This window comes from Nelumbo nucifera, chromosome 6 (genome assembly GCF_055504915.1).
Source record: "Nelumbo nucifera cultivar China Antique chromosome 6, China Antique-T2T, whole genome shotgun sequence".
NCBI classification, from domain to species: domain Eukaryota; kingdom Viridiplantae; phylum Streptophyta; class Magnoliopsida; order Proteales; family Nelumbonaceae; genus Nelumbo; species Nelumbo nucifera.
This window is the reverse complement of record NC_142654.1, coordinates 41,526,557-41,550,079: the sequence shown is the minus strand read 5'-3', so window position 1 is coordinate 41,550,079 and position 23,523 is coordinate 41,526,557. Positions and strand designations below refer to the sequence as shown.

Here is a 23,523-nt window from a genome sequence, read left to right as displayed (position 1 = left end):
TTCATCTACCTTAAATGATTTATATATTTTATTTTACACATAATTATATGTGTAAAATGAAAACATAATTATTATTTGAACAAATAGTTGTTATATAAAAATACTAAATAAATGAATTTTCCCAACAAAATTAATGGAAAACAAGAAATTGTAATTATAAAAACTGAAATGAATAATTTAAGATTGAATTCCCCAAAAGAATAATAAAAGTTGGAAATTATAAATTATTTATTTTATCTACTTTAAATTATTTATATGTTTTATTTTAAACTTATATGTAGAATAAAAAAGATATATGTTAAAAATAAAAACATATTTTTTATTTAAAAAGAGTTATTATTTATACAAAAATACTAAATTAATAAATATTCCCAAAACATTAATAAAAATTGAAAAATTATAATTACAAAAATTGAAATAGATTGATAATTATTGTAGGATGTTCGAATGTTCTAGAGTTCTAATATTGTTGATTGTAATGTTTTTCTTCATATAACCTATTGAAGTATGTATTTATCATGTGTTTATACATTATTCATAGATAATTTAACTTTTGAATTAGTATTATTAATGTTTGTAGGCTTTCACATCTTCATCACATTTCCAATTCACACTTTGATAATGATCCAGCTCCTTCCGGATTGATGTCAAATCTGAGTAATACACCGAGAGACTTTTCTTCCCCTACTTACAAGTGGATGATTCAACTTGCAATTGGTGTATCTTTGCATAGTGCCTCTGCTCTAAATAAGCAGATTTTGCTTATTCCCATATTTCATAAGCCATTTAAGGCCACATAAAAATATTCCTTACTTGTGGCAACATAGAAAGCAAGAGTCATAACATCACTATACTATTCTCTTTAGGGGTGAGCATAGTTCAGTTTAAACCGTATAACTGAACCGACATTTCGGTTTTGATGCATTCAATTCGGTTTGATCGGGTATTCAGTTCAGCTTCAATTTTTTATTTCAGTTTTATAATCTTTGGGTTTCAGTTTTGGGTGCGGTATTTAGAGGTTCGATTAACTGAAATAACTGAACATATAAGAGTATATTAGTAATTATACAAGGCTTTAACCCAAAACCCAAAACCCTCCAAGGACTATCGAGTACTTGAGTCTTCCTCTCCATCTCCAACTTTTCGTCTGACCATCTTTTGGCGCAACAAACTCAAACTCCGGCATGGCACCGATAGACGACGGAAAGTGAAGTCTCAGCCTCTCAGGTATGTAATATTTATCATTTATTTTTCTTCTTCTTCTTCTTCTCTCATTCCGTCATTCTCTTTTGACTTTTTGAATCTTTGAAGCAGTAAACTCCAACATCGACCTTCAATATACGACAGCAAGTGGATGACGACAACCAGCAAGTGAATCTCTAAAGCTCCGATGGCAATCGGTAAGTGAATCTCTCTAAAATTCTGAATCTCTAAAGTAGCAAACTCTAGTGGCAAGTAAAGATAGATGGCGACAAGTTTAAACTCTCAAGTATTAATCTCTTATTTTATTTTTCATTTTCCTCTTCCCTTAATTTTTTTTACTCTACTGAGAGTCCGCGAGTTTGAGTGAACTCAATGAAGGTCTCAACAGGAACTTTGCATTATTTCATTTCGGTTTTAATCGAACAACCGAATTATCCAAACAAAATTTCAGTTTGGTTTGTTCAGTTTAACCTAACTTCGGTTTTGGTTCAGTTTCCAATTTTCCTATTTCGGTTTTTAAAAATTCGGTTCAGTTTTAAACCAAACAAACCGTTTGCTCACCCCTAATTCTCTTGGTCCCATTTGTCATGTTTAGCACTTCCAATCTTTCGTTCCTTCACTTTACCATTGATATAACATACTTTCCCTCTAGCAGTAATGTAGAGTTTGATTCCTCTAGACCACTCAAGATAATTAAATCCGCAGAAGGGGATTACAGCCATAGGGAAATTTATATCTAGTCCCCCACTCATTCCATTTTGACTTGCGGTAACACTAGAAGTTGCAAATTTTCTAGATGGCATGGTTCAGTTTACTGTTCAACCCAAGAGTCACTTTTGACACACAAAACCAGCCCTAGAGAAACACTAGAACGGCAGTCCCCAAACACACTTCATAGTCTAGGCACAAGACAACACCATCTCCCAAAAATAATTCTTCAAATGTTTTCAAGCTTAAACAGGCTTAACATCCACAAACCACCGTACTTCCAAGGTACCTAATTACTACAGCAACCAAGAGAGACTATACCAGTGTTGTCGAATGAAAAAACAAGTCTTAGGTCCTTCTCACAGCATCCAACCATCTTTGTTTTATAGATTTCCTTGGTACATGACCAAAGGAAAAAGAAAAAAAAAGAAAAAACTTCTGATGTACCGGTCATAGGAAGGTTTTCTTGATCCCAATCTGTAGAAACAACATGGAGAGAAAAAGGGTTCAATCTGTTCTCAGGCCCCGTAATCTCGTTCTGATACCATTATTATCAGTAAAATAGGGTAGATAAAGTATGGAAGAAGAAGAAGAGATGAGAGAGGAAAGAGAGAAAGGGAGAAGAGAAGAGAGAGATTAGAGAGTAGAAACATGTCTGGTAGTGACAAAAGAAATAAAGGGAAAAGACATTTTTGCCCTTGTGGCACATCTATATATATAATAAAGTTGGATTGTCCATGTCAATATGTCTCTCTTTTGAGAGAAGCTATTTATCTAATTTCTCAATTTTTTTTTCATTTTTTCTATTTTCTTTTGTTTTAAAATATAAAAAAATAATCATTGTCTATTTTGATTAAATCAAAAAGTGGATTATATTCCCCGTGCCTGTCCCCAATCCCTGCCAGGAAAATGTGGTCTTCTTACCTATTTAAGGACTTGAATCCCTGAATTCAGTGTCATTTCTCAAAATTGAAATGAATCAAACCACTAAGCATTGAGACTTCAAGATTAATGAATGGTGGGTCAATCCAACCGAAAGGAAAAAATGGATCCCATCAAAGCATTTTCATACCCAATTCGATTGGATCAAAGTTCAAAAAAAAGTTGCCATACTTAACTCCACTCTAATGCTATTAAAATATATAATAAAATAAAATAAAATTGGACGGTCCATGCCAACATGTCTCTCCTTTGAGAGAAGTTATTTATCTATTTTCTCCATTTTTTATATTTTCTTATTTTCTTTTATTTTATAAATATAAAAAAGTATCATTGTCTATTTTGATTAGATTAATAAAGTTGCACACTATTAGAGAGAGAAAGAGAGAGAGACCTTTGGGTTTTCCAAGGCCTCTTATTTTGATGCAAGTTATTATTATAGTCTGTTGTTTCACTTTTCCATGATAAATCTTATGCATCGCACACGGGTCCCCGCTAGTACTACATTAAACAATAACTATTCTAACAAGATGTTCAAGGTGTAACTTCGAATTTGATTCTTTGGAGGTTATACAATTCATCAAGCAAACCTTTAGCTCCCCCGTGAGGCTTAGGCCTTCTCCTCTCTTGGGGTCATGTGGATGGATATCAAATTGCTATCTGGTAGTCTTCATGATTTTCATTTCTATCATATCCCTCATGTTTGTAATTCCCTAGCTGATAGCCTAACTAAACATGCTTTGAGAACCCTGGAGCTAGGGTCTGTTGTTTCTTTATTTTGATCTTCTTTCTAATGAAAATGTCTTCTAGTTACCAAAAAAATACCTAGTTCGAAGACTCAGAGTATGAGACTACTGAAGAGTTAACATGGGCCCTTTACAAGGTTCCCCTCAAGGATGAAGAATAGCTATTACCCTTTCTCTTTTTTGAATCATGGAAAAGACGAGGATGAAGCTAGACTCTAATCCTTTGGGCTAGTCTTCATTAGTTTATTAAATCTAATTCAACAAGACTACTTTTTTTAAACCATGAAAAAGAGAGAAAGCATAAAGAAGGAAAGAAAGAAAAAAAGAAAATAGAGAGATACGACTGAAGAGAAAATTACTCTCTCCTCTACTAGTAGCCTCCTCCCCTCCCGCTATAAATCACATCGTGCCCGGGAATTTGGCATCAATCCACAGGCAGGATTCAGTCCACCCCTAAGAGACAAAACAACTACTAATAACAGAACAGAAAGACTAAAATACCCTCTTGACTTTCAACTTAACATCTCAAAGAACAATTCAGCCTAAAAATTAACCTGTTAGGTGAGGTCCATGAATAGATTTTTTTATTTTTATTCTCCAATACACCCCCTTATGCGATAGTCCATGGGGATTGAAGCGTGGATACACACAATCCCACCAATATCTTATGCTGAAATTTAATTAATTATAATGAGGGAACGAGGATCAAACACTAGACCATTTGGTCAAACAAGTTCTGAACCATTTCAAAGAACCATTCAACCTAAAAGCTTAAGCTGTTAGATAAGGTCCACAAATAGGTTTTATTCCCAACACTCCCCAAGTCTTCACTAGTTGGATTTACAAACTTGGCATGCTAAAGAAAAAAAAGGCCATAGTGTATACATTGAAGCTGATAGTCACAAATTCATAGAAATAAATTCATCCATACCCATGTGTGTTTTTCCTTTTACCATACATTTACTCCAGATACATGAAGGAGCTTTCTGACTATCCATATACATGCATGAGAAATGAAAAAAAAATTGATGAAACAATGAAACGAAAAAAATTCCAAGGTACATTGATAGAGCAACAGTTAACAAACTCAAAGCCTCAACCCTAGGTTGCATGCTGCGGATTGCTATAAAGAACCCATTCACTAGAAATAGCCCTTTCTTTCTCATTTAGGTGAAGTAGCAACTGAACTAAGAGTTCATTCAGGAGGGTTTTTGCGGCGATTGAGGTACATTGATAAAGCCGCTTTAGAGAAGCTACTTATGATAGCTTCAGTTGAAAATAAGCCCATTTTCGGCTTTTCAAAATTTTACTAAACAAGGCCTCAAATGGGATGACCTTCAAGTTGGGCGTGTTTGGTGAAAATCTGAAAAACCCAAATCAATATTGCAAACGCTAGTTGAGCAACTAAAATATGAAACTGCTCTGAATAGCTTATCCAGAACAAGATGGGATTCTCTACAAGTAAAAACTTCAGACACACCTACAACCATGAAATCCTATTACACGTTAACATCTCCCTATGAATTTAAGCAAAGTTCAAAGTATCAGTACGTATCAACCTGTACATATCGTTTAAGGAGCTCCCTGATACGTATCGGGATTCTGACTGGTTCAGGGGGTAGAGGAGAGAGCCTTAAATTGCCCCCCCTGAACCGATTTTGGAAAAAATAAAAAAAGTAAAAAAAAATACTGATATGGCCCAATACGCCCAAATGTATCAATATTTTGAACCTTGAATTTAACATACATGTACCGGAAATGCCCTAGGCTGTCCGGAACTCCGGGTCACGGATGGTCAATATGAGACTTCTCTCAAACACAAACCCTCCCAAATGGGGCCTACGATCTAAAGCAAACCCAAGTCCGTTTGCTCAAGTTAGTGATTTCAATCAAGGGCACATTGAATTGAAAATCACATTATTGAAGTTTTTTTTTTTTTTTCACATGCTATGTATGTATGCAAATAGAGGGTAAAGATGTATGTCAAACTTCCGCAATCAAATTTAACTTTTATCACCGACACCCAAAACCAAGGCAAAATATCCACTTTGTAATAGCTTAGATATCGTAGAAGATACGGCACAGGTACCAAATCAATTATTCTCTTCACTTTTTTAGGGTCTGTGGTTTGCAAGTCTACGATGTTTCTTTCTTTTGTTCTGTTTTAATGAATATCCTGATTACCCAAAAAGTTCTCTTCATTTGAGTCATTTGATCAATTATGCTCCTCGCTTTACAAGTCAAATGTGCGAAAGTTCATTTGGACTCTTGGAGCACAAAATACACAAAAAGGTAAATGAACATTACGTAAGCAGCTAGAATATTTTAAGTGGGACAAATAAGTATCCAGATCCACCCTGATCGTTGTTTTGACTCCTATCCCGTTTCCCACCTGTTTGGAGAAATGAAATCAATACCAGAATATTATTCCAACCAGTAAATCAGTAATTAAAAACGAACATTTACAAGTAGTTTATCTTTATTTGGGAAAAAAAAAAAAAGATGGGTTCAACCATCAGCCAGGTGGTTTCAATCTGGCTGCAACAAAGGCAACTGCACTATAATTCAAAATATATGCTTTAAAGCAGGTATAATATGTTCATCTACAGAGACTGGTACACCAATTGATGATATATGGTACATAAAAAATTAACAACTCCTAGACACTGAAGCAAACTGGACATACCTTAAAGATATAAAACCCACATTTGAAGGATAATGTAATTGCCACGTGCAGTTATCAAAACTCAAGAACCAACTCTAATTGGGGTCCAGCATCCATCGTGGCAACAATCATCTCTGATAACCTGCGGGAGGATACCCAGGACCAGGAGGGGGATAACCAGCAGGAGGATAACCTTGAGACTGAGGAGGTTGTGGATAACCATATGCCTGTCCATATGCTGGTTGTGGAGGATATCCAACTGGAGGAGGAATGGGCTGATCAATGCGGGACATATACTGAATGGGTGGAACAGCCATCACCTGTGGCCCAAAATTCACATCCCTTTTGTCCATTTCAATCTTGTGTTGCGTCTGCATACATGCACAAACCCTACGAAAACAAACCAAGATATACAATCAGAAATGAAAGTTCTAAAGGCCACGCTTTTACTTTCACCTTGGCAGTGGGAAGGAACTTACGTGCAATAAACCATGTCAGACAAACAGTTCAGTATCTGAGAAGCCTCTGAAAGATCCTCACTTCCAACAATCATTGCAACAATGGAGAATATGCACGCCACTTGTTGGAGGCAGAACATAAATCCCTACGGTAAGGAGCAATAAGATCAAATAAATTGCACAGCACGCAAGGCAGAGGTCATATACATGTAACTAGAGCAAGATTTTAAAATGTTAAAGGCGTAGTTGAGGCATAATGGCCCAAAAGATGAGACATAAGCCTCAAGGTATTTTTTTACCCCAAAAAAAAAGCCTCAAGGTGTTGCAAGGGTATACCAAGTTAGAATGATAGAAGGTACAGATATTGATAAAGTAGAAGTTTATAAGCAATTTAAGCATTAACCAAGAATAATTAGTCAACTAATAATATAAACCTTTTAGACAGATATGCAGAGGAAAATGGATAAAGCTTGAGTTGCATATCTCATCAGAAATGGCAGGTGGGGATCGAGGTGTTTTCTTCTGTGTTTTGTGGGTGGGGGTTGGAAGGGTGGTGGATCTGCAGTTTCCTGTTTTTCTTTTCTTGTGTTTAGTAAGAGGGGTATTCATGATATTATGTTGGGGCTTTGGCAGTTGCATCGGTTTGGATTTCTTAGGGTGTATTAGTTTGTTTGTTGGGCTGATTTTCTGTTTAAGGGGCTAATTTTGTTTTGGGCGGGCTTGGGTGATTTCTTATCACCCTGTTGTATCCTCTCTTTCTTTTTTCATTAATAATGTTTCATTTTTATTTATCTCCAAAGAAAACCAATAAACCTTTTACATTTCAACTTTTAAAATCCAAAGTTCTCAAACTATTCAAATGACCAATCATGATGTTTTAGATTATTGAAACTTTTCCATCATTAAAATTGTTCCACAAATGGGATCATATGATCAATTATCCATATAATTTCTTTTCGCAAGTATGAATCATCCATATAATCGATACCAGATTTTTGGTCATTAAACAATTTAGAATAAAGGAAACAACTTAGGGGGTGTTTGATATGGCTTAAGTTGGTCAACTGAAAGACATATTGCTTTGCCTTTAGTTGTTAAAATAATTAAATACTAAAATTTTTAACCGATTTCAGTTTCAGTTTCAGCTCACAACCTCATTAAATATTTATTCACTAAAAGACAAAACAAGTCTTTCAGTTCAACAGTTTTAGCTGTTATCAAATGGCCTTTTAGTTGATTTCATCTATGCAAAAAGAATCAATAAAAAATAAATTCATTAGGAGGAGAAATGAGAAAAAAAAAACTTGGGATAATCTCACTTGATTTAACCAAAAGAAACTAAGAACTTGATTTGCCCTATTGGTTTTTATTTTCACTTTTAATTTGACCCATAATTACTAAAGTGCTCCTCACATATATTTTGAACTATAAAAATGCATAAAAATATTTTTTGTATTAAATCACTAGATAATCATCGATTCTTGAGGCTTATGCCTTTTTATGCCTCATGGTGTGAGATGTACACCTCATTCTAACAAGGGACTAAGCTGTGAAGCTTAGGACTTGAGGCAAAATCTGTGCACCAAACATCAAGGCATACATTACACCTCAAAACAAAGGGGAGAGAGAGAGTACAATAATGCAGTTGTCACACTGTGTTGTCTGTATGTTGAATTGATCTTGCAACAGAAAGCGAGTTGATGCTACTGAATTCGCAAAGCAGAGGAAAACCTGAACAAAATGCATCCAAATGTGCATAAATATATAAGAAAATTGTGAACCAAGTGCAATGGCACAAGCCATGAAATGCACCAAGAAGATAGCAAGCTTAATTTAAGTTTATTTTTTTGATAAAATAAACTTTATAAACAAGGTGGAAACACAATAGATAAGAAACATAAGAACAAAATATAGAATAAACATCATACCTCAGTGCAGAGACAAAATTCAGGGCATTGGCTTTCCCCACACCTACCACTACATGGCATATAACCAGCACAGCATACATACCTGTAACATGCAATGTGGATAAGACAAGACAGATCATCTTAAAGCTCATAAATTGTAGCTTTATCAAAGAATGTAGGCAAACATTCATTACCTGGACATATCATTATAAAGAGCTCTTTTCCGGAGCATATATGATGCACATGGTCCACTACAAAACGAAAAAATGCATTAGATGAACAGAAGGCAAGAAGGCATTTGAAAGCACCTCATTTAACATACTAAAACCAATAAAATGGGATGCATAGAGGGCCTTAAGAAATTTTGGGACAGAACAAAATTAGTGGTGTTAAAAAAAAATGTAAAGGAATAGGTGCAAACAGAAGACATAGGGCAGTTCACCATATAATCGAGAACATTTCCAGTTATGCTTCTGCTTTTTATCAGTAGTCATGGCTGTGTTTATGGAAGAGAACAGAAACTAATTAAAGAAATTCTCACGCATTGAACAGAACAGAATCTTCAATCAGTAGTGAAACTAATCTTTGGGGTGCACCATTCAGTTTGATCAGCTCTCCAGATATCCATCCAATTTGTACCCTCAGCTCAGCCAAAATTTTCCTAGTTTTGTTGAGTAACCATCAATAGTGAAAGAGGATATTAACATCTTCGTGATGGAAACCCCCATGAGAATAGGCCTCACCTACAATGAATCCATGTCTTCAATGTGACTGCTAAAGGCCCAAAAGGAAAAAATGCAATAGTCTCCCCTTATGTAAGACTTTTTTTTACAATTTCTTAATTCTCAATAGATTTTGCTTTGATGTCTTTTTACAAACCCTAATGTAAGAACAAGAATATGGACAGTATAAAGTCAACTTTCCATTTAAAGAATATCATCAAAGACAATTTGACATCATTACACCCCATAGTTTTCAAGGCACCAAGGCGAGGTTAAGTGACAGCGGGTGGTCGCCTCGGCGGGCACCTATGCATCAATGAATTTTTTCAAGTAAAAACACATATATCCTAGGGCAGTTCCCTAGGTTACTATCCATAATTTTCATAAGAAAAGTATGAACGTCATGTTAAAGTATAGAAAATCAACATATTCATGAGAAGAAAAAGAAGAAAGAAAAGAAAATTCAAAAATATAGGGGATGAACCCTTATTTTTGTTATAGGAAAAGAAGAAAAGAAAAGGTGGAAGAAGAAGAAGAAAATGCATTGATTGGACAAAATTTTAAGTTCTTCCTTGCTTATTATTGGTTCAAGCTTTGAAATCTTTGAGGGTTCAAAATACAGTAGTTAGCAATGTCTATGTTGATTAAACACTAACAAATAAGAAAATAATGAAAAGAAATTAGTAATATAAACACACAAAATGAATATTTTAGATTAATAATGTCTATTTTATAATTATAATCTCAACAATTTAAGAATATAAAAGTATTTTATAACACAATATACAAAAATGCTTGGCTACTAGGCGAGGTGAGCCTCCAAGGGCACCTTGACAATTATGGTACGTGCTATTTTCATTGCTATAGACTTCAACCATTCCTTTTAATTACAAAAGCAACAATCCTTTCTAACTCGACTTTCTGAGAACTTTCATAAAACAATAAAACACCATCACTTAATTTAATAGAAAATAATTTTCTTTAGGTCCATAGATGAACAAAAATGAACCTAGCTTTGCCCAGCTACACATACATTTGTGATGATTGTCAAGTTCCATTGTCAAGCTTGAGCTCAAATTAGCTAGCCCATCCCCAAGTTGGCACAGCCTCCTCAATTCATACTCAAGCTGTCTACCCTTTAAGTTTGCTAACGAATCTCCAAGGCGTTTGTAACCGCTTCAAAGGCCGCTTGAAAATCTTGATGGATTATGGCAAACCTCTGATCAAGGTCACAAATGGAAGGATAGCCTATATAGCTAGCTACTATTTCCTACTCATAAACCTAGCCTATCAGATAAGGGCCCATTTGGTTCATTACTAATTTTGCCAAGCCCCGCCAGTTCTTGATGGAAATAGAATTTGATTTTAACCAAAAATAGGAAGGAAATAGTTTGGTAGAAATGAAGAATGTTGTTTGGTCCAATTTAATGAGAAACAAATTCCATAATAGAAGTGGAGAAATTTTGATAAATGCATTTGGCTCAAAATTTGACCAAATATTTTTAATCATCATGTATTTGGATGTCTCATGTTATTTAAATTTGTTAGAGTTAGCCGAATAAGGGTAGATTAGTTAACTCACCTTTGTTAAGTTATGTGCTTATGTGGAAGTCTTATTAGAGACTCTCTGTCCCATACTTAAGTGGGGGCAGTTTAGTCTTTGTACAATTAATTAGAGCCCAATCACTATTAAGAAGTCGATTGATAGGGTTGAGTCTATCAGGTTCGACAGTTCTTTCATCTTCTTCTTCTTCTTCTCCTTGCTGGTTCGGACAAATGTAGTAGCAGTCGAAACATGGTATCAGAGCCAAGTTCGTGACCTGCTTCAATTCGTGACAACTTCAGTTCGTGCTTCAGTTCTCTCATTTTCTTTTCTGGGCTGTCAATGGAGAAAACTGGTTCGTCCTAGGCCTGAAACATCTCAGCTCTTCTTTCACTCTGGTGTGCAGAACCTCCTTCCTTGAGAAAACGACTTCAGCAGTGAATGGTTGGCTGAAGCTCTCAAAAGAAGGTTGGTTATCTCTTCTCTTTGTGCTGTTGGTATTTCTGGGTTGAAAATCTTCAAGAACCTGCGAGGACTGATCAAAACCTAGAGAACTAGGTTGGTTGTTGCCCTAGTTCTTGAAAAAAAAATCCAAGAACAAGCTGTGTTTACAATGACAGAATGGTGTAAGGGCTGTTGCAAGTGGCCGAATGGTGTAGAGGCTACTGTAGGTGGCCGAATGGTGCAAGGTGTAATGCAGTGGCACTAGTTGAGTTCTCTTTGGTCTTGTAGTGCCTTCTTAAAAGTGTTAGACAGGTCTGTACCGTGTGTGACAGCTATGGCTGTGTGGTGGTGCTTGTGATGCACAATCTCTGTTGAGTAGTTGTAAGAGGGCTTGCATGTGGTTAGTAAGTGCTGAATTAATGTCGGTGTGGTTCGTGGTTTTGTGAAATCAGTAGTGGTGTGGACAAAAACAAAGGCTTGTGTATCTATCATTGTGTTTAGAGGCTGTTGTAGGTTCTGGAACATCAAATTCCTGACAGCAACACTTAGTTGGTGACTGGGAATTCAAATTAGAGGCAGCATTGAAAGAGTATCATGGCAGCAATGGGAGATGGTTGTAGTGATCAGAAACCTAGTGTAGTGGTTTCCTCTGACTATCTAGGTGTATAGATGACCTCAATTAAACTGAATGGTGAGAACTATGTTCCATGGGCTAGGTCAATGGAAGTTTTTCTCAAGGCAAAGAGGAAAGTGAAGCATGTGAAAGAAGATAAACCACCGGCTAACTCTCCAAGGTTTGATGATTTGGAACAGGAAGATGCTCAAATCATAACATGGCCAAGAAGCTATATTCTGGGCAAGATAATACTACAAGGGTATATCAACTCTATCAGGAGTACTTTGATCTGCAACAAGGAAATAAAACCCTAGAAGAGTACTATGCCGGTATAAAGAACCTCAGAAATGAACTCAAGGTCTATCATCCTCTCACTCCAGATGTTAAGGTTCAGCAACAACAGAGGGAACAACTAGATGTCACAAGGTTCTTAGTGGGGTTGAAATCAGAGTATAAACCAGTTAGGGCCCAAATACTAGGGGGCTCTACCATTCCTACACTTGAGGAAGTGTTTGCACGGCTTCATAGGATTTATTTGGGACAGACAGAGAATCCCACATAGTCTGATAGATCAGCATTTGTGACAGCTAGAGGAGGTGGACGTGGTACAAAAGGGAGAGGACATGCCTCCCGAGGAGGTTGTGGTGGTTCCATATTTGGTCGTGGTAGTGGTCGTGACTCAGGGGGAGGTTGTGGCAAAGGAAAAAGCAACTCTACAAGGAAGTGTACCCACTATGGCAGGGAAGGACATTTGGTAAATTTCTGTTATGATCTCCATGGCCCTCCCTCTACATGGGCCAATCATGTTGTATCTAGTGGGGTTGACGTTAGTGATAATCAACAAGTAGACCTAACTCCTTCCACATCTACATTTGTTTCCGGGAGGGAGATGGTGAGTGTACCTCGTGATGAGTATGAGTGGTTCCTTCAATCTACTTCACAACACACTACTGCCACTCTTGCCCACTCAGGTATAGCTTGCCTGTCATCTAAAACCTCTCCTTGGATTATTGACTCTGGAGCCTATGATCACATGACTGGGACTCCAAGTGTGTTCTCTTCTCTCTATGAAACTTCCACATCTCAAACTGTTACTCCTGCCAATGGTTCCTCCTCTCCCATCTGTGGTGTTGGCAATGTTGACATGGCTTCTCTTTCTTTATCGTTTCTTCTATATGTCCCTAAGTTTCCATTCAATCTTATGTATGTTAGTAAATTAACCAAGACTCTTAACTGTTTTGTTACTTTTTTCCCTTCCTCTTGTGTTTTTCAGGATCTCAAGACGGGGAAGAGGATTGGTGGGGGGCATGAAACTGGTGGATTGTATTATCTTGACGGTGGTGGATCGTCAGTTGCACTTCAAACTTCACTCACTCCTCTACAGTGGCATTGTCGACTGGGACATCCTTCTCTCAAGGCACTCAAGATACTAGTTCCGTCTTTGAGTCATTTGTCGGTGTTACAGTGTGATTCGTGTCAGTTTGGGAAACATCGTCGTGTTTCCTTCAGTCCTAGAGTTGAAAGTTGTATGTTGAGTCCTTTTGCTTTGGTTCATTCAGATGTTTGGGGCCCGATCAAAATAGTCTTATAATGGTTACAAGTATTTTGTCACTTTTATTGATGATTGTTCAAGGATGACATGGATTTACTTAATGAAAGAAAGAAGTGAATTATTTTCCATTTTCACAAATTCCATGCTGAAATACGTACACAATTTGGTGTTCCAATCAAAGTTCTTCGTTCAGATAATGGTCGGGAATACTTTCTTACTTCGTTTCAACAGTATTTAGAACAGTATGGCATCATCCATCAAACCTCATGTGCATCCACTCCTCAACAAAATGGGGTGGTTGAACGAAAGAACCATCAACTCCTTGAAACTGCTCGATCCATTCTTCATCATATGAGTGTTCCTAAACGGTTTTGGAGTGATGTTGTACTTATGGCATGTTTCCTCATTAATCGGATGCCCTCCTTCATTCTTCATGGTCGGTCTCCCTTCTCTATCTTGTTCCCTACTTTGTCTCCATTTCCATTTAACACCTCGTATCTTTGGCTGTATGTGCTTTGTTCACAATCTGAGTCCTGGAATAGACAAGCTAGATGCACGCTCCATTAAATGTGTCTTTTTTGGCTACTCTCGGACTCAAAAAGGGTACAAGTGTTATAATCCCATTACTCGGAAGTGCTATGTCTGTCCTGATGTCACCTTTTTTGAGTTTGTCCCCTTCTTCTCAGGAACTGAAGCATCTTCGTCTCCACCTTTACTTCCTCTTCCTCTTTCGATCAGTAATCCCGTTCCGGGTGTTCCTGTTAAAGTTGACTTGTCACCTCATCCAGTGCAGATCCCTACTGAACGACCACCGATTCGGCAAGTGTATATACGTCGAACGACACCGGCCCCTCCTCCAGCTTCTACCTTGTCCTCGGATCCTGTCGTTGCTCCTGTTGCTGAACCCTCAGGACTTGATCTACCCATTGCCTTACGGAAAGGTAAACGTAATTCTACTCTCCATCCCATTTCCAATTTTGTTTTAGTATCTCACCTTTCCGCCTCACATCACTAGTTTGTTTCACTATTGTCATCTATTTCCATACCTAACAATGTCCAAGAGGCTCTTAGTTCACCTGGGTGGAGGCAGTCAATGGAGGAGGAACTCTCTTCTCTTCAGCATACTCACACGTGGGAGCTCACTACTCTTCCACCTAGTAAGTAGACCTGTTCATGGGCCGGGTGGCCGGACGGGCCGGCCCGGCCCGATCCGACCCCCGAACGGGCTTGAACAGGCTTTTTGGCCCCGCAGGCTTAACCTCGGGCCAAAAATTCCGGCCCGCATAAAATTTGAGCCGGGCTCGGGCTTTGCCAAAATAGCCCAGCCCGAGCCAGAGCCAGGCCCGGCCCGACCTATAGTTAAACCTAAGTAAAAACCCTATGTGATGTTCATTTGAATAAATTTTTTGATTTGAGAAGGTTGTTGATTCACTTGTAGGCCCATTGTTCATTTAAATAGGGGGAAAAAACATCTGAATTAAAATAGATAATGTCTATTTAAATAGGGAAAAATTCGAATTTCTTTTATTAGGTCGGGCTTCGGGCTCGAGCTTGGGCTTCAGGCTTTTTATCAGGGCCGGGCTCGGGCCCAAGTTGTAGGCCCGTTGGTCGGGCCGGGCTCGGGCTCGGGCTCGGGCCTAACATTTTTCTATTAATAAAGAGTCAAAGCCCCGCCCGAGCCCGGCCCGGCCCGGCCCATGAACAAGTCTACTGGTAAGCATGGTTGTAAACGGGAGTATACTGTTAAATACTTGCCAGATGGTAGTGTGGAGCGTCTAAACGCCAGACTTGTTGCTAAAGATTATTCACAGTTGTATGGAGTGGACTATATGGAGACCTTCTCTCTATTGGCTAAGATTGGCTCTGTCCGTGTGTTAATTTCCCTAGCAGTTATGTATGATTGGCCCTATTTCAACTTGACATCAAAAATGCCTTCCTTCATGGTGACCTTATGGAGGAGGTATATATGGAGCAACCACCTGAGTTTGTTGCTCAGGGGGAGGATGATAAGGTGTGCAAACTGAAAAAGGCAATTTATGGGTTGAAACAATCGCCTCATGCTTGGTTCGGGAAGTTTAGTGAAGTGGTGAAAAATTTTGGAATGAAACAATGCCAGGTTGATCACTCAGTGTTCAGCTATGACTCAGAAGCCGAAAAGATTTTATTAGTGGTCTATGTGGATGATATTGTCATAACTGGTAGTGACAAATTGTGGATTGACAAACTAAAGGTCTTTCTACAAAATCATTTTCAAACAAAAGACCTTGGGACATTGAAGTATTTCTTGGGTATAGAAGTTGCTAGATCAAGACAAGGTGTAAACCTGTGCCAAAGAAAATATGTTTTCGATCTTCTGGACGAAACAAGACAATTAGGTGCAAAACCGGCTGAGACTCCTATGGAACCAAATGTTAAGTTGAGCAGTGATACAGGGGAAATATTTGATGATCCTGGAAGATATAGACGATTAGTGGGGAAACTGAACTATTTGACTATCATGAGACTAGACATCTCCTTTGTAGTCAGTGTGGTGAGCCAATTTATTCAGAACCCTCGTATATCTCACTGGGATGCAGTTCTTAGAATTGTAAGATATTTGAAGGGAGCTCCGGGTCGTGAGTTATTATATAAACCAGGAGGAAAACTTGAAGTAGTTGGGTACACAGATGCAGATTGGGCAAGCTCTGTGTCTGATAGAAGATCTATTATAGGTTACTGCACATTTCTTGGAGGAAATCTTGTGACGTGGAAGAGTAAAAAGCAGACGGTTGTGGCTAGAAGCAGTGTTGAAGCCGAGTATAGAACCATGGCACACACTACATGTGAATTAGTATGGTTGAGGAATCTCCTACAAGAAATCGGGTTCCACATGGGTAAACCTATGAAATTGTACTGTGACAATCAAGTTGCGCTCCATATCTCATCCAACCCTGATTTTCATGAGAGAACAAAGCACATAGAGATTGATTGCCACTTTGTGAGGGAGAAGGTTCTTATTGGAAAGATAAGCATAGAACATGTAGGCTCAGGTGATTAGTGGGCAGATTTGTTTACAAAAGCCTTAAACTCAGGGAGAGTGAACTATATATGTAACAAGCTGGGATTATATGACATATATTCTCCAGCTTGAGGGGGAGTGTTAGAGTTAGCCGAATAAGGGTAGATTAGTTAACTCACCTTTGTTAAGTTATGTGCTTATGTGGCAGTCTTATTAGAGACTCTTTGTCCCATACTTAAGTGGGGGCAGTTTAGTCTTTGTACAATTAATTAGAGCCCTATTAAGAGGTCAACTGATAGGGTTGAGTCTATCAGGTTCGACAATTCTTTCATCTTCTTCTCTTCTTCTTCTTCTCCTTACTGGTTCGGACTACTGTAGCAGCAATCGAAACAAAATTCAAAACTAAATTGGTGGGTCCCACTTAACATTGCTTTATACAATTTGAACATATGAATTTTTTTTGTACAAAGAATTTGTTGGTCCTACATAAGAAATTTGAACATAATTGATGGTGGTGAGCCCCACATCAGAAATTGGTAGGCCCTACATATATAAGACATGTCACCACATTTCTTAAAGACATGAAGATATATGAGAATTTTTATTAAAAATAGTGGACCCCACATATTTGAGACACATCACCACATATCTTCCAAATCTAAAGAATTTTTACAAGAAGAATTAGGGGGTCCCTCATGAGAAATTTGAACATAATTGATGATTTCCACATGGAGATGGAAGCATACTATACAATGTTTCTCTGTATTAACTTGAATAGTAGGTATTCCCAAATATATAACACATGTCATCATATTTGTTCCAAGAATGAAGCCAACTCTTTCCCTAGTGCAACAGGACATCTAGGCATGCTACACTTGGAGAAGAAATGGACTTATAGCCCATTCCTGCGCAATCTTGGTGAGAATGAGCTAGAAATGGACTCCAGGATATGAACCAAACAGGCCCTAAGTTGCCTATCCCGGCCCACCCACCGGCCAATATAAATGAAATGAAATGTTAGATGAGATAGATTACCAAGAATGCCCTCCCCTTTACAATTGGTATGTCTCCAATTCCCACTTCCCCAGAAATAGGAGGGGTGCACTAGTGTATAAAAAGACATTTGAAATTACTACAATTATGAGGAGAGCTTATGGGCAAAAAATGAGAATTCCGACGGCTTTTTCCACTAATGATCCATGTTCACAAGAGAGACGATTCCATGTCTTACAATGTTCAAGCAGCATTCTTGTTGGAAGGCTTGTTTTAGGATGCTCAGAACCTACTGGACATCCCTGAAGGATGGAACATCATGAATAAAGAACACAAGCTTTAAATCTATAGGTAGTAGTGACCTTTTTCCTCTTTTTTTGTTGGGTAAAAGGCCTGTTCTATCTTCTACCTTCTAAAGTAATGTTGTTTAATGATTGAAAGACATCAAGAGAATGGAAAGACAATACAATATATCACAATGTTCAAATATTAAAGAAATCATGTATAACTCACATGCTATAAAAGGGTCAATAAGTCAATTACTTATACACCTCCTATAGATTCATGTATTTACTAAAACCTACCCCTATAGTTTGTGTATTACTAAAACCTACCCTAGGTTTTTTATTCCAGCAACTCTCATATCAACAAAATCCAGGGGAAAAATCAATATTTTGCTTATTTATTTTCTTTTGATTAATTTGGTCAAATAGACATTAGGGTTAAAAACGTACAGTGAGTAAAGCAGTTGCAAACTATGGAGGTGTCTTAGTAATATGCAAACTATAGGGTAGGTTATAGTAAATACGTTAAACGATAGGGGGTGCCTATGCAAATGACCAACTGTAAAATTTTCTCTTCCTTTGGTAAAAATTGGCTTCTGCAGTCTTTAGAAAATACCCTACCCCTTTAGAGAATCACCATATTTGAGAAGTATGAACTCTTGCCTATAGAATTCCCACCTATGAAAGGTACATTCCATGTGCCTATTCATGCCATTTGTATTCAGTATAGAAAAAAAGAGCAAAATAACCAGGAAAAATGATGTAGTTCTGAAACTTGCAATACATTTCCTTTATCAATATCAGCTTCATTCTGATCCGCCAGGGACTACAAATATTTTATGGATGCATACAACATGACAAGCAGCCCTTACATGCTGTAATGGTAAAATCTTGGGCTGAAAAGTGTGAGAATGCGGGTTCTAGTCTTAGGATGGCCACTTGGTGCAAAAGAATGCCAAAGTTTAGAACTGTACCCAGTGTACCCCTCCCAAGACCCCAGATAACTGGGGCCAACATTGAGCAATGCCCTTTTTCTTGTACTGCATGACGAGCAGGACAGATACCTGTTCTAGAAATTATAGTGACACTGGAAAATACTTCCAATTAAAGCCACCTCCCCCTTTTATTTGTTCATATCTAATTGTGCAGGGTTTAATTTGACCCTTAAGATGATAGAGCTAACTGGTTTAGCTTCTAGATAAGCATAGAGAAATACATAAACAAAACCAATAAATCATCCTTTCTTTGCATTTAAAATTTTAAATATTGGGGAACATTAGACAAAGGTCAACCTGATATAAAGACTATTTCAGGTTGCACATTGATCTTCTGTTTTTGCAATGCCATTTTGGCACAAATGGATGGGTTCCATCTAAGAGATCGTTTACAGCAAAAAATCAACATAATCGGACTATTTTGACAGGATCTATAACATGTTTTATGAGCAATTTAGAACCTCTGTAGACCTTCCAAATTTAAAAGGAAAACTTATAATTCACATCATCTACTAATGCTGATTTCTGGCATGCATGATCTTTTTGTAGGAACCAACAATTTGTTCCGAAATTACATTGGAAGAGCAAGATATCAAGGGTCAAAGGGCGGGATCCGAAACAAGATCATTTCAGGTCAACTTTTTCCTAATATTCCTCTTAAATATTTAAACATGAACAGAAAATATCATGTTAAGGAAAATATAAACACATTTGATAATACTCTAAAACTTCAAATTTCTTAAAGTCAACTCGAAGCACACCAAGTCAACAAGCAGTAATTTTCCAAAAGTCCAGAAAAAAAAAACAACCTTGGATCTCAAGACAAATGCATGACCTCAAAGAATTGATGGGAGATACAAAAAGAACCAAAAGTAAAATAAATGAAGACCTCAGTTCTAGAACAAATAAGCAAAAAACGTAGAACGGAACGTAATACTCACCACCAGAATGCAAAGCAGCAATCTGCGAGAAAGCAAGAAGGAGTTCGACAATGCTGTTATAAGCAAAGAAAGAAAGAAAACCAAAGAGGAATAGAAAACAAGTATCCGAATGCTTACAAGGAGTATCAGCTTGAATAGTGCCCACGAGATCAGTGTGCCAGAGATTCCGGTAATTCTGGCGTTGCGTCATCTTGTCCAGTTGCGCCTGGGACGCCGCCATGGCTGTATGCAGTATACGTCTACGAGCGACCTATTGACAAGATTCAGAAAAACGAACCAAAAGAAAGAAACAGAAGAAGAAAACAAAAACCCTAATTTCTTTACCAAGGAAGCACCACCTCAGCTGTAGAGTTTCCTCGCGAAGGCACCCCGACGTAGCTTCTTCAGGAACCGGAAAACCAAACCAATGACCACCTCCTCTTTCTAGCAGCGAACGACCGAAACTGTAAGCGACGGTGACGGGCCGAGGATCATAAATATATATATATATATAAAAGACTTTTGAGTTGAGCCGAGAGTAGGCCAACCCCACAGCCAGTAAACGTCTTTGAGAAGACTTCTGGAAATGATACCATGAACCTATTCTTCTAAGCCAGAGCAACGACTCCATCACTGTAAACCATTCGATATTTTAGTATCAGACTATCAAGACGAAATAATCAAATTCGTGAGCCGCTAGACTTAATCCAACGGCCAAATCAAAAAGTGTGTGGTGCTAAACTGCTAATATGTTAGCATTGTAATGCTCCCATTCCGAGCATCGTTGGTCCAGCGTGGACATACGCAGATTGGTCTGGGCCCAAAATCCGAATAGTTTGTTCGCACATATGAGGAGATTAGGGCCCACTTTAGATGCACCAATCAGATGGTTAAAACTAAAAGTCATCTGATTGCCGAACGAAAAGCAGAAAGTTTGAAGAGGGCAATGTCATGTTATATGGGCCCCATACCTATTTACTATTTGTAGACAAAAACGCTCCATCAAGCATGACCATCCCATTTGGGTGCCATTGCCTGTCCTTGTTAGTCCAAGTGTTTGTTGCCAAATAACTGCTTCCAACGACCATGCATAGTAATCCCTCCGCGTTGTTAACGCGTATGGGAGCGCTAAACGGTTAGCGAGAGACCGGGGACGGTCCGTTTGATTTGAATAAATATTTTCATAATAAATAAGGGTAAATTTTTTAAATTACCCTTATGGTTTAACACTAAGTGTATTTTTACTGTTTTAAAATTGATTAATGTTACTTTTATTATTTCTGATAATTGACTAATACTTTCATTATCGTCAGTGTCCGTTAACAAAAGGTTGAAAAAGACTATTTTATTCCTCATTCTTCTTCAAATTTTCAAAATAAAACTTTTGACACCTTTCTCACATTACCGAGGTTTATTTCCATAATGAAATCTCTCTTAGAAAAATTTATATACGATTGATCAGTAAAAAAAATCATTAGAATAATCTTTGATCAACAAAAAAAGATGATTAATCAGAAGCAAAAACGCGATCCAGAATAGGTATCTATTACTCTGTTTGAGTTTGGGGTCTATTTCAGTCCTTCTGGTTCGATCAGATGATGCTAACAGGCATTTTTCCGGGAATGGCATTTGAAAGTGTCGTCGACAATGGTAGAACCAGTAGCTTCAGATTGCTGAAGTGTAAATCCGATGGCATACGTAGTGGGGTGGAATATTTTAGTTCATGCACAATTGCTCTGCCAGTTTAGGTGATTGCGAAAGCCAAGTACATTTCTCTGAGAGTCCGATGACCCCTCGTTTTTGAGTGCTCCGACTTCTTTGATTAAGGCTCGGATCGAGAAAACATCGGCGGCCTCTGTGCACAGTGTTAAAGGCCATCAACGAGCATCCTCTCTCTATACCCATCTAGGATGAGGGGTCACCCCTTAGTTCGACGCAGAAATATCCGCCGATGAGCCAAATACTGAACTAGCTAAGATTGAATGGGACCCGCCAACGAAACAACGATGATTGGTGATAAACCCCTTAGTTATCACCAGTCTCCTTTGTAGCTCTGCCAGCACCGACTGACTGTGTTTTGTTTTGCACTCTCATCTTAATATGTGCTCTGTCGTTATTGCAACACCAATATCACCCCATGAACAGCATCGCTCCACTCAGATCATCTCTCACCACAAACATGAATGGATGATCTGCTACGAAATCTATGGGGAAGGAAAAGCATTGTTGCTGAATTACAATAGCAGTGCCAGCAGCAGCCTCAGCTCCTGCTTCATCAATTTCGATGAAACATTTATGGTAAGCTCCTGAAACGTAAAGATTACCACCATCCAGTGGACCTGTTAGCATCTCAGTCAGCTCTGTTTTGTTCTTGTCAAAAGGCATCACTAGTCCTAGTTCCTTGAGGACGCTTGAAGCTTCAAAGCCGAATGAGATCAGGGAGATGGCGATCTATAAATCCTGGATCGGAAGCCACCTTCTCGATCAAATCAGAAGTCCATCTCTCTCATCGGGAAGAAAAGGGAGATGGGGGCCTCCATTGGTGAGAGGTCCTTTGACGGAATCGACGAGTTGACGGCCAACCTGTTGGAGATGATCGATGTTCTGGGACTTGAGGAATGATAATATCTGTGCCAATGTTCGACTGCTGGATCCGCAACCTACAAGGCTATCTCAAACCGAGGTAGATAGAAAAGGGAGAGAAGACAAAATTGGAGTTGTTCGCCTCGTTTAAGGAGGAGCACTTGGCGAGTTGCAGACATAAATCGGTTTGTACACTCATCGGTAGCCTGAACTCCATTTGGAACCTCGGCTGATAAGAGTTCCTGAAGTTAGGAAGGCTGAACACTAAAGACATGGAAGAACAATGAAGGCCCTTCCGATTTCCCAAGAGAAAGCGCGTAGGTGGTACTGTCTGTCATAGGAGTTCATTACATGATCTGGATCCCTACGAAGCCTTACCTGTTGACCTCTGAAACTACTCGCCGCCGAGCAAGATGCTTGGACCCTCTGAAGCTATTCGTCGTCGAGCAAGATGCCTGGACCCCCTTTTTTTCCTCCCTTTCTTTCTTTGAGGCTCGGTTCGTTCTTTCATTTTTTATCATCTTTTTTAATCGTTTTTTTCTTTTTTTTTCATGCTTCACCTGGAGATAAGAGAGAGATAAGCAGCATTGGGGTGAACCGGTGTAGACAGAGGTGAAAGGGTTTTTTTAGGAATGGAGGTGGGAAGGGTATTTTCGGAATTTTTGATAAATATATTAGTCACATGACAGAAAGTTAACGGATATTAATCAATTGTTAGAAACAATAGGATAGCATTAGTCAATTTTAAAACAGTAAAATTATACTTAATCAATTAACTAAACTATAAGATAGTTTAAGAAATTTACCTAATAAATAAATACACATCAAACGGCAACAGCAATGACGTGCCCTCATTAAATGCCCTTTTGTATCTTTGTCTCTCTCCCACGCAAATAACCTCTACGCCCAACGTCAAGGGTCTGTTCAATTGTAAGGGCCTATATTTGTTTGTTGAGAAAATTCATTTTCCAATATTCATTTTGTAAGAAAATGTGTATGAGAACATAAAACTATTCGACTATAAACATACATGTAATTTACTTATAGGATGGCATGGCTTGCATCCCCAAAAGTATGACATGTATCAATAAACTTGTTACGTGGCAAGTTTTTGGATTTAAAGAAGAGATTATAGTTGATAAGGGCAATTTTTGGACCCTAATATTAATAAAAGTAATACTTTTAATAAAATTTCAAAAATATGTTAACTTTTTAAAAATAATATCAAATAAGGGCAAAAACATTAT

At 38.0% G+C, this 23,523-nt stretch overlaps 1 protein-coding gene across 6 annotated transcripts; it reads right to left on the bottom strand.

Annotated features, from left to right (window-relative positions):
* Window positions 1–5,779: 5,779 nt before the first annotated feature.
* Window positions 5,780–20,211, bottom strand: LOC104610656 (uncharacterized). 6 transcript variants are annotated; one of them, XR_737471.3, is made up of 9 exons: window positions 20,053–20,211; window positions 19,832–19,964; window positions 19,715–19,736; window positions 8,821–8,877; window positions 8,648–8,729; window positions 8,355–8,450; window positions 6,741–6,865; window positions 6,283–6,651; window positions 5,780–5,988 (listed from the first exon to the last, which is right to left on the bottom strand). XR_737471.3 is itself a non-coding variant. In XM_010277389.3 (8 exons), the coding sequence occupies exons 2-8, from the start codon at window positions 19,932–19,934 to the stop codon at window positions 6,390–6,392; spliced, it is 747 nt and encodes a 248-aa protein (XP_010275691.1). In that variant the 5' UTR covers window positions 19,935–19,964; window positions 20,039–20,193; the 3' UTR covers window positions 6,152–6,389. The 6 variants fall into 6 exon arrangements, 2 of the variants coding, with proteins under 2 accessions (XP_010275691.1, XP_088747010.1); XR_737470.3 differs by having other exon boundaries at window positions 20,039–20,193; XR_016077977.1 differs by having other exon boundaries at window positions 19,832–19,953; window positions 20,053–20,186.
* Window positions 20,212–23,523: the final 3,312 nt, after the last annotated feature.

Bases quoted from the DNA above. Each gene is read 5' to 3' on its own strand.
- LOC104610656 (XM_010277389.3), bottom strand. From the start codon at position 19,934: ATGGCGGCGTCCCAGGCGCAACTGGACAAGATGACGCAACGCCAGAAT. The intron at 19,737-19,831 runs GTAAGCATTCGG...GCTTTCTCGCAG, and splicing joins TATTCAAGCTGATACTCCTT to ATTGCTGCTTTGCATTCTGG. The intron at 6,652-6,740 runs GTAAGTTCCTTC...TTGTTTTCGTAG, and splicing joins TCTGACATGGTTTATTGCAC to GGTTTGTGCATGTATGCAGA.